This window comes from Triticum urartu, chromosome 5 (genome assembly GCF_003073215.2).
Source record: "Triticum urartu cultivar G1812 chromosome 5, Tu2.1, whole genome shotgun sequence".
NCBI classification, from domain to species: Eukaryota; Viridiplantae; Streptophyta; class Magnoliopsida; order Poales; family Poaceae; genus Triticum; species Triticum urartu.
In genome coordinates this window covers 579431705-579441965 of record NC_053026.1, presented here as the reverse complement: position 1 = coordinate 579441965, position 10261 = coordinate 579431705, and the positions used below count along the sequence as shown (strand labels likewise).

General features: G+C 45.1%; 1 protein-coding gene across 1 annotated transcript; it reads left to right on the top strand.

Annotated features, from left to right (window-relative positions):
• Positions 1–439: 439 nt before the first annotated feature.
• On the top strand, positions 440–3153 carry LOC125510914 (reticulon-like protein B1). Its single transcript, XM_048676205.1, has 5 exons — positions 440–844; positions 2016–2196; positions 2300–2441; positions 2529–2598; positions 2695–3153. The coding sequence occupies exons 1-5, from the start codon at positions 538–540 to the stop codon at positions 2859–2861; spliced, it is 867 nt and encodes a 288-aa protein (XP_048532162.1). The 5' UTR covers positions 440–537; the 3' UTR covers positions 2862–3153.
• Positions 3154–10261: the final 7108 nt, after the last annotated feature.

Here is a 10261-nt window from a genome sequence, read left to right as displayed (position 1 = left end):
CAAGGCATCTCGTCCAATCCTGGGATTGAAAATCACACGCGCCATTAAATGGAAGTTTTTTCAACGTTACACTAAAATAGTGCATCATGTAACACTGCGGTAGAACACACATCAATCTTTAGCATAATCAAAGCCAAAAATCAACTCAACATCCAACCAACTCAAGGCCATTGGGAGTAATTCATCTCCACATTTCACGATACCCCAAGCTATTCCTTTTCCTGTGGATTTTTTTACTTCGGCGCTCGTGTACACGAAGCATTTCCCTTCAAACTCTACAGCCATGCCAGGGGACATGTTGGTCCGTGGCAAAAGCACCCCGCCGTCCGCCCTGAACCCCGCCCCGGCCGCTCCCGGCCGTCCAATCCAAAACCAACGTCCCCGATCCTCCGATCAGACCTAAACCCCATCCCATCTATAAAATCCCACCACGCCAGAGCACCTCCTCCCCCGCATTCTCTTCCCCCTCAACTCCCACGCGCACCGGCACCACCCCTTTTCTTGCGGAGCAGCGTGAGGGTTTCGGAAAGCTAAGCCATGGCGGAGCAGCCGCACGCCGAGGACGCGGGCCACAAGCCGGAGACCCTGATGGAGAAGATCGCCGACAAGCTCCACGTCGGCGGCGGCGACCACTCCTCCTCGTCCTCCGACTCCGACAAGGAGGAGCAGCCGCGCCCCTCGGCTCCGCCCGCCCCCGCCCCCGCCCCCGCCCCGGCCGCCTCCGAGGTCACCACCGCCTCCTTCGCCGCCTCCGCCTCCGCGGCGGCGGCCGACGCCAAGAACAAGATGTTCCGCCTCTTCGGCCGCGAGCAGCCCATCCACAAGGTCCTCGGCGGAGGCAAACGTATGGCCCATTACCGATCTAACTGATGCTCGTTTTTTAGTGCCTTTTGCTTGAAACGCGTAGATCGGATCGGAATATGTGGATCTGGACGGGTTTGGGTCTTGGGTTTCGTACTAGATCTGGTATTGGGTAGTGCAGGTGAGGTTTAAGCCTTCTTTTTTTTGGGCGGCTGGGTTTGTTCAGATCCACAGGGACGGCGCGTCACCAAAGCCAACGCAACTGCAGCGACCTGATTTACGCTTGTGGTTTCGAATTTGGTCAATGCAGGCTGTCTTCGTATGAGTTTTGCCGTAATTGTGCGATCTGATCTTCAAGATTCCCCCCTTGTGTTTATGGTGCTAATAAAATGGATACTGTCCATATGGCTGGGCTGCTAAAATAGGATATTAATATTCCATATGGTTGGGCTGCTAAAATAGGATATTACTATTAATAGTACCGTTGAGCATTACCTGCGCTTGAATCTATGTTGTCAGTTTGTGGCAGAATCATCCTCAGGCGCTCAGTGAATTCTCTGCTGTGTCCTTGCTAAGTCGCTAGTGTATAGAAACATTGTTTCTTGTATGAGAATTATCATCATATATGACTTCTAGGTTTGTTTTCTCTGAATTTTAAATAAAGAAACAGTAAATCTTGTGGTGTTATTGCTACTTCTTCCCTTTCTCAAACTTCCAAACATTTTGGAAATATTGAAGTTCAGCTTAAGATTCTCTATAGAATTACCATGATTTTGGAGCACCTATGCGCCATTAGTCGTTACACATTGCAATATAACTAATACTCATGGACTAAAGAAATAGAACTACAATGTGGTTTCTGTGTATGGTACATTTGTGTCTTGTTTTTTGCTTTGTACTTGAGCTGTTAACCATAGGCTGAAAACATGCAAATCTAGAGGGCATCCTTACTCTGTTGCGAATCCTTAATGGGTAGCAGAGGTTAAACACCTAGTTGTGTTTTCTTGCCTTCCATTGTCACTCCATAAATTTTCGCAGACCATCCTGCAAATTTTTTGAACTGTTATATTCTATTTCTACTCCTTAAACACTGCCAAATTTTATCCCCGTCTTGTATTATATTGTGATTAAGGTGTCATTTGTGAGCACATGCTATGTAATTTCATGATCTGCCAATCTTGCTGTTGTATTCACTTTGTTTCTCTATTCTGCAGCTGCTGACGTGTTTATGTGGAGGAACAAGCACATCTCTGCTGGAGTACTAGGTGGTGCAACTGCAATCTGGATCCTTTTTGAATTGCTTGGCTACCATCTTCTGGCTTTCCTTGGCCATGCTCTCATATTCTCTCTGGGTGTTCTCTTTCTCTGGTCTAATGCCTCATCATTCATTAACAAGTAAGCTATCTTCATCTCAGTATCACAGATTACATGTGCATACCCTTGCACGTTCAAGAGCTAGTACTTCAAAATGAGTTCTAAATTCTGCCACACATTTCAGGTCTCCCCCAAGGATTCCCGAGGTGATCATTCCTGAAGATCTGGTTGTCAACATTGCACTATCTACACGTCATGAGATCAACAGAGCCTTCGCAAACCTTCGTCAGATTGCTCTTGGCCGCGACATAAAGAAGTTCCTTATTGTATGTCTGTTCTGCCATTGTTTACCAAGCGTTGTTCCTACATCAATCTGGATTTACCTCATTTAACTATTTTTTACAAAATTGTAGGTGATTGCTGGTCTATGGCTGCTTTCCATTCTTGGTAGTTGCTGCAACTTCTTGACGCTGTTCTACATTGGTGAGGGATCTCAACTGAGTATACCATTTTTAGCACCTCTTCTTCCCAATGTGGATTTGGTTTTTACAGTGGATCTTTCTCTTCTATGTCAAACAGTTTTTGTGGTTCTGCACACAGTGCCAGTAATCTACGAGAAGTATGAAGATCAGATTGATACCTATGGCGAGAAGGGGTGGATTGAGGTTAAGAAACAGTATGCTGTGTTTGATGCCAAGGTTCTGAGCAAAGTGCCGAGGGGCCCCTTGAAAGACAAGAAGAACTAGAAATGAGTGGTACCGTGTAATGATGGTGACTGGTTCGTGGCTGCCCTTGTGGTCTGAGCACCAAATTTCTCACCAGTTGTCTTGTGTTATGTAAGGCTGTTTTCATTGTTTGCGACTTTGATGAGAGTAGCCCTGGGTAGCTTACCCTCCAACAGTAATGCAGAGGCAGCACTTGTTTCGCTGTACCGCTGTTTGATTTTTGATCTGTTAAGGTGTCGCATGGGTACGGTTTCTAGACGCTGATTTTGCTACTTGCGTTGCTGCAGTTTGGAGTATTGATGATGTTTGTCAACTCGTTGGGCTTTAGATGTCATCTACTCGTTTCTATTGTACTACTATCACTGTTGCAACACAACTTTTATTAAAGCCCAGTCTGCGTGTGTTGGTCTCAAACATTGTGCTACATATTCATATGTCAGGACTGCAGCGGGAAGTGTTATTTCTTCAGTTAGCGCTAGTTGCGGCTACAGATAACGATTCAGTAGATGGAGGGTTGAGATCGAGCCTTGCTTTACCGTTCTCTGTCGACTGTTAGATGTCTACTGTTCCGTTTCAATCGTTACTGTTACGTTTCACCTGTTGCTGGGAGGCTTTCCACCTATAAAGGCAGCCGGGTTGTGGCTGGCCACACCATGGAATCTTCTTTATGAATTGCCTATATGGCCAACTACTCTACAGCTAATACACACACAGCCCGATCTGGGTGAACTTTTTCCCAATTCGTCTTCCATCTCTCTCCTTCTTGATCATCTCTATAGCTTGGTCTTGACAAATTGGTATTCAGAGCAAGGTTTTTCCTCGGCCACAAAAATTTTCATCCATAGGGAGAGTAATCCCACCCAATTCCCTCCCCATGAGTAGATCGGAACTGAATTGAGCCGGAGCGGCGCGAGTGGCTGCGATCTGTACCAGGGCGGCGTTGGAGGCGGCGATCTGTACCAGGGCGGCGCTCGTGGCGGAGAATTGCTCGGCTGCAAACCAGTAGAGCGGAAAGGTTGCTGGGGAACAATTCTCTGGTGGTAAAATTCCTTGTCTATCGCTGGTTCGTGCAGCTTTGGCGGAGCGGAGCGAGAAGGCGGCAGGATCTGAGCAGAGAGCCGGGTTACCGAAGTATTTCGGCAGTAAAATTCCTTCTCTCTCTCTCAGATCAAGGTGATGGGGCGCGCCAAGACCATCGACGAGCCGGATCTACAGGAACTGTTGTCTCTTCGAGACGACATGGGGATCATGCAGAAAGACCAGTCACAGATGCAGGCGGATATGGCAAAACTGCATGATGAGGTACATTCTATCAGTTCCAAACAAGGGGATATATCTGTGCAGATGGGCAATGTAGAGCAAGTGGTGCTGGACTTAGGCAAACAGCTCTCCACGATCAATTCAGTTTTGCAAGCATTAGTGAAGGCACCAACAAATGGAAGCACTACTGAAATCCCATCAAGCTCTCAACAGAGACCAAATTCACCAACAACCTTTCAGGAACAGATGCAAACTCAACTGTTGAGAACAGAGCAACTCAGGAAACAATTGGAGGCTGAAAAGGAAAATACCAGGCAATTGGAAGAGCTGCAACAGCAGAATCTGCCTCCTATCAGAACCAGTAGACCAGCTGCTCCACCAGGGTTTGCACAGCAAGGAAGACCAGAGCACTTAAGTCCTTTGGGCACTCCAATTACAGCCAGACAGTCCACTCACACCCCTGTTTTTCAGCAATACTATCAGCAAAATAGAGATAGGCAGTTGTGGCAGGGATATGCAAAGACCTATGAACAGGATATGCAGTGTCAATTCATGAAATCCTTGACCAAAGGGCCTAAAATGGATTTTCCTAGGTTTGAAGGAGAAGATCCAGTGGGCTGGATCAGGCAATGCAACAAATATTTTCAGATGTCAGGGGCACCAGAAGAATACAAGGTTTCCTTGGCCCAATTATACATCATTGGGGAAGCAGATGTATGGCTGAGAAGATCAGGTTTGCTGAAAAAGAAAGTTTCCTGGAAGGAATTTTGCACATAAATCACTAAAAGATTTTCTGCACAAGGCTCATATGATCTCACAGAAAAGTTTAGTTCAGTGAAACAGTCTAACAACACAGTGTCTGAATATACAAAAATATTTGAAGATCTCATGGCTGATGTACAAGAGGAAAATCCAGAATTAGGAGAATCTTGGTTTGTAAGATGCTATGTTAATGGATTAAGAGAAGGCATCAAATATCAAATTAGACCATTGAGACCTCAAACCCTCACTGATGCCTACTGGTTAGCAAAGGATGTGGAACCTTGTCATCCTCCTGCAGTGGCAAACACAAAAAGAATATCAGTCCCTTATAACAACTACTACCAGAAAAACACTGGAGGTTTTATCCAGAAACAACATGTTGTTCCTCCTATCCAGCAACAAATTCTTGTCAGGCACAATGAAACTCCTGCTAATAATGCACAGAAAATCAGAAAACTTGGAGAGTGTTGGCGATGTGGAGATAAGTGGGTACATGGCCACAGATGCAAGTTAATACCAAATGTTCAAGCCATGCAACAAGAACCAAAGGAGCAAGTCACTTATGATATTGAAGAGCAACAGTTGGAAGATCAGGCAGAGAACGTAAATGAAGGAGATCAGGCTATGTTCCTTTCTGCTTTTGCCATGGGATAACAGTTAGCCGTGCCAACTCCTACAGTAATCATTCATATCAATGGGAAGAAAGCTGTAGCATTATTGGATTCTGGTAGTACTACCTCTTTCATAAACCAAGATTTTGCAGTTAAGGCAAACTGCAACATGTTGCCTGTAAAACCCAGAAAGATTTCAGTGGCTGGTGGGGGCACACTAACATCTACTGCAGTTGTACCTCACTGTCAGTTTCAGATTTCCAAAGTGACACTTTCCCATAGTTTCAGAACACTGTTCCTCCCAAGCCATGATGCAATCCTAGGATATGATTGGTTTACTGCTGTGAGCCCTGTGTCATTTGATATTCCAGCCCAGCAATTCAGTTTCACACATGAGGGCAAGCAAACTGTTTCAACAACAATGTTCACTACTGCAGCTAGTGTGAAGGAAATGCGTGCTAAGAAAGTGGATAAATTATTAGACAAAGGACCCGAAGTGTTCCTGTGTCAAATCCACAACATACTCTTGGATGCACCAGAGGATTTTAAAACTCCACCACAAATACAACAGTTATTGCTGCAATATGCTGATCTGTTTGAGGAACCTAAAACACTGCCACCTCATAGAGCATTGGACCACAAAATTCCTCTGGTAGAAGGTGTAGCTCCACCACAAGTTAGGCCTTATAGAGTGCCCCAAAATCAGAAAAGAGAGATGGAGGAGCAGATAAAAAAATTGTTGGCTGCACATCTCATAAGACACAACCAAAGTCCATTCGCTGCTCCTGTGTTGTTAGTTAAAAAGAAGGATGGGTCCATGAGACTGTGCACAGACTTCAGAAAACTCAATGCTCTTACAATTAAGAACAAATTCCCTATCCCTGTAATAGAAGATCTTTTAGATGAACTGCATGGAGCAAAGTATTTTACTAAATTGGATTTAAGGTCTGGCTATCACCAAATCAGAATGTCACCTGAAGATATCCATAAAACTGCATTCAGAACATTCTTGGGCCATTTTGAATTTCTGGTAATGCCATTTGGCCTGTCCAATGCCCCTGGAACTTTCCAAGAATTAATGAATACCATATTTGGCCCTTATTTAAGGAAATTTGTGTTGGTTTAGAATAGTGTAGCATGTTACTGCTTTCCGTTATTCCTATCCTGATGCATAGCCTGTCCTTGCTACTACTGTTGTTACCATTACCTGCTATCCTACTGCTTAGTATAGGATGCTAGTGTTCCATCAGTGTCCCTACACTCTTGTCCGTCTGCCATGCTATTCTACTGGGCCGTGATCACTTCGGGAGGTGATCACGGGCATATACGATATACTTTACACAGTTACATTACCTGTGATACTGTTCGGAGATGGGGGCTGAAGGGGCAGGTGGCGCCATCCCGGTAGAGGTGGGCCTGGGTTCCCGACGGCCCCCGATTGTTACTTTGGGGCGGAGCGACAGGGCAGGTTGAGACCACCTAGGAGAGAGGTGGGCCTGGCCCTAGTCGGCGTTCGCGGATACTTAACACGTTTAACGAGATCTTGGTATTTGATCTGAGTCTGGCTACTGGCCTATACGCACTAACCATCTACGTGGGAGTAGTTATGGGTATCCCGGCGTCGTGGTATCAGCCGAAGCCTTCGTGACGTTCAGCAACGGAGCGGCGCGCGCCGGATTGGACTGGAACGCCACTAGGCTAGGTCTGCTTCCGGCCGCCCACGCAACATGCAGGTGTGCTAAGGGCGATGGGCCCAGACCCCTGGGCGCTTAGGTTTAGACCGGCGTGCTGACCTCTCTGTTGGTCTAGGTGGGGCTGCGACGTGTTGATCTTCCGAGGCCGGGCATGACCCAAGGAAGTGTGTCCGGCCAAATGGGATCGAGCGTGTTGGGTTATGTGGTGCACCCCTGCAGGGAAGTTAATCTATTCGAATAGCCGTGATCTCGGTAACAGGACGACTTGGAGTTGTACTTTGACCTTATGACAACTAGAACGGAATACTTAATAAACACAACCCCCTTTCCAAGTGCCAGATACAACCAGTGATCGCTCTCTTCACAGGGCGACGAGGGAAGGATCATCGGTTAGGATCAATGCTATGCAATGCTACTTGGAGGACTTCAGTCCTACTCTCTTCTTACATGCCGCAAGACGGAGGCTGCCAGGAAAGCGTAGTCTTTCGAAAAGGATTAGTTATCCCCCTCGTATCTGGCAATTCGCAGTTCAAGTCCACATAGAGATACCCTTATTCCCATTTGGATACCCCATGCATATGTAGTGTAGCTCCTTGCTTGCGAGTACTTTGGATGAGTACTCACGGTTGCTTTCCCTTTTCCCCCCTTTTCCTTTCATTCTGGTTGTCGGCAACAGATGCTGGAGTCCAGGAGCCAGACGCCACCTTCGACGACCCACTGCTACACCGGAGGTGCTACTACTACGTGATGCCCGCTGACGACGACCAGGAGTAGTTTAGGAGGAATCCCAGGCAGGAGCCTGCGCCTCTTTCGATCTGTATCCCAGTTTGTGCTAACTCTAAGGCAACTTGTTTAACTTATGTCTGTACTCAGATATTGTTGGCTTTTCCGCTGACCTCGTCTATGAATCGAGGCTCTTGTATTCGAGCCCTCGAGGCCCCGGGCTTGTAATTATGATGCTTGTATGACTTATTTAATTGTAGAGTTGGTGTTTGTGATATCTTTCCCGTGAGTCCTGAACCTTGATCGTACACGTTTTGTGTGAATGATTAGTGCACGCAATCATCAGTTATTCCCTGAAATATCTCCGGCTCATATATCATTTTAAACACGAGCTGGTTCTCAAAATCCCAATTGCCGTCGATTGGTACCCTAGGGCTATTCAACTTATGCATCCCTGATCAGAGCATTGCTTCTGATCCCTTGTCTGGAATTGATTAATGCCTTTGCATTTGAGCTCTGGATTAGTCAGTTGTTTCTAAAGTTTGATCTCCTTGCATTGTTTCCCTCTGGTTGAGTACCGGATGCTCACACCCAGATCCTTGAGGACCACCAGATCATTGTGGATTATACCGACAGCGTCCTTCATATTCAAATAAGTTGTGGAGCCTTTCCTCGGATACATAAGGCCTTTTGGTAAAATTGTATCCTCTGCTTTTCCCAAGCATGCTCTACTACCGAGCTTGTGTTATTTATCTTGAAATTGTGTCCTTAAGATGCCCTGATGGGTTGAACCTATGCCTTTCTCTAAACTGTGTGAACTCGAAAGTTTTCACGAGTCATACACTTTCCGGTATTTTGCCAAATAAAATTTCAACACTACAACTTCTTCGAAAGTTGAGAAGTGAATGAAAGGTTACATTGGAGAAGTGGAGTCGACCTTGGAATCCTATGTGTTCGATGTGTGCCCCATGGACACGATATGTACATTCTTATTCATTAAAGCTTCTTTTAATTAAATTATTTTTGGTATAGTTCATCTTAATATCCGGGATCTGCTTTTGCAATAGTGTTTCCGACAGGTTGTCTTTAAATACCATTTCTCGGACAAGTTAAAGTATGTCTTCTTACAGATCGTTGCACCCGACCAACCTTTACTTTTGATCTACCGTCGTGTATTACACTCTGGTATCTCAAGAATATCATAGAACTGCATAACTTCTTATGGGTTCTTCATCAACTATTATTTCTCACCGATTCCAATTTCCGGGTTCTGGGTTGTCGTCAACCGAGGACACCAATAAGTGAATCGATTCCGCACTCTGGTTCAATAACTCTTAAAATTGTTGTTGCTTACGAGTTAATAATCACTTAAGTCATTCCTAGCCTGATCGGCTATATCATCATGGTGCTAAATTTTAACTGTGCTACTTGGTCCTTCTTCACGGAGCACAATTCTCGACGATGAGCTAAGCTTACGTCGATTTTCCTCATCATATCATTTCGCCTTGAACCGCAAGCTTGATTTCGAGTTTGTGTCGTAACCATGGTTCCAATAACCTTCCGTTTATCATTCGTTTGACTAGATGTCATCACCGATTGATTACATCTTCATGAAATCTCTCGACAAATGTGTCGTGATCATCATCAGCATTCCGAGGTCTTCCAAGATATCAATTGAGTTCATGATGATAAATACCATCCTTGCCCTCGATGATTTGTGTTACCATCGACCACTTTATTGACTTCCCTCCAACACAAACTTGTTCATGTTTTGTGTTATACCTTGAGTTCCTTGCTATCCCGCATTTGTTCTTCTTTACCTTGGAGTATCACCATCTTTAATGTCAAGAAAGTCGTGAGGATTTCATCACCTCTTAAGGATTCTTGATACAAGTAATACTTCTCACCATCACCTTTCTTTCTTGGTCCCCGTGTTGGTTCTAACCGGGATTCCAACAAGTGAACGGTACGGCGTGATTTTGTACTTCTAACAACCCTATTGCTTTGAAGTTGATGGCCGATAGTTCGTTCATAGACTATTGGTTGTTGAACCACCATTCTAACGTTGATCATGCTACCTAAGCCCATCTTTTGGGTGCACCTTTCAATCAATGTTCAATTGTGTATGCTTTCCTCGAGCATACATCATTATATTATATCATTTGATATGACAAATGTTATCTCCTTGTTCACATAATTGTGAACCCATCCTTTCGAAATCTCGATGAATTGTCACCTGAGTTCATCAACTACCTCCCTTATCCCTTCATTGGTTTTATTGATGGAACTCTTGTTTCGGAACTCGCTTGCTAGTATCAATTCCCGAGGAATCTACAATGTCATCTCGACAATTTGTGTTGCACCTTTCCTT

Coding starts and splice junctions, on each gene's coding strand:
- LOC125510914 (XM_048676205.1), top strand. CDS start 538: ATGGCGGAGCAGCCGCACGCCGAGGACGCGGGCCACAAGCCGGAGACC. Junction 845..2,015: donor GGTCCTCGGCGGAGGCAAAC/GTATGGCCCATT, acceptor TCTATTCTGCAG/CTGCTGACGTGTTTATGTGG. Junction 2,442..2,528: donor ACATAAAGAAGTTCCTTATT/GTATGTCTGTTC, acceptor ACAAAATTGTAG/GTGATTGCTGGTCTATGGCT.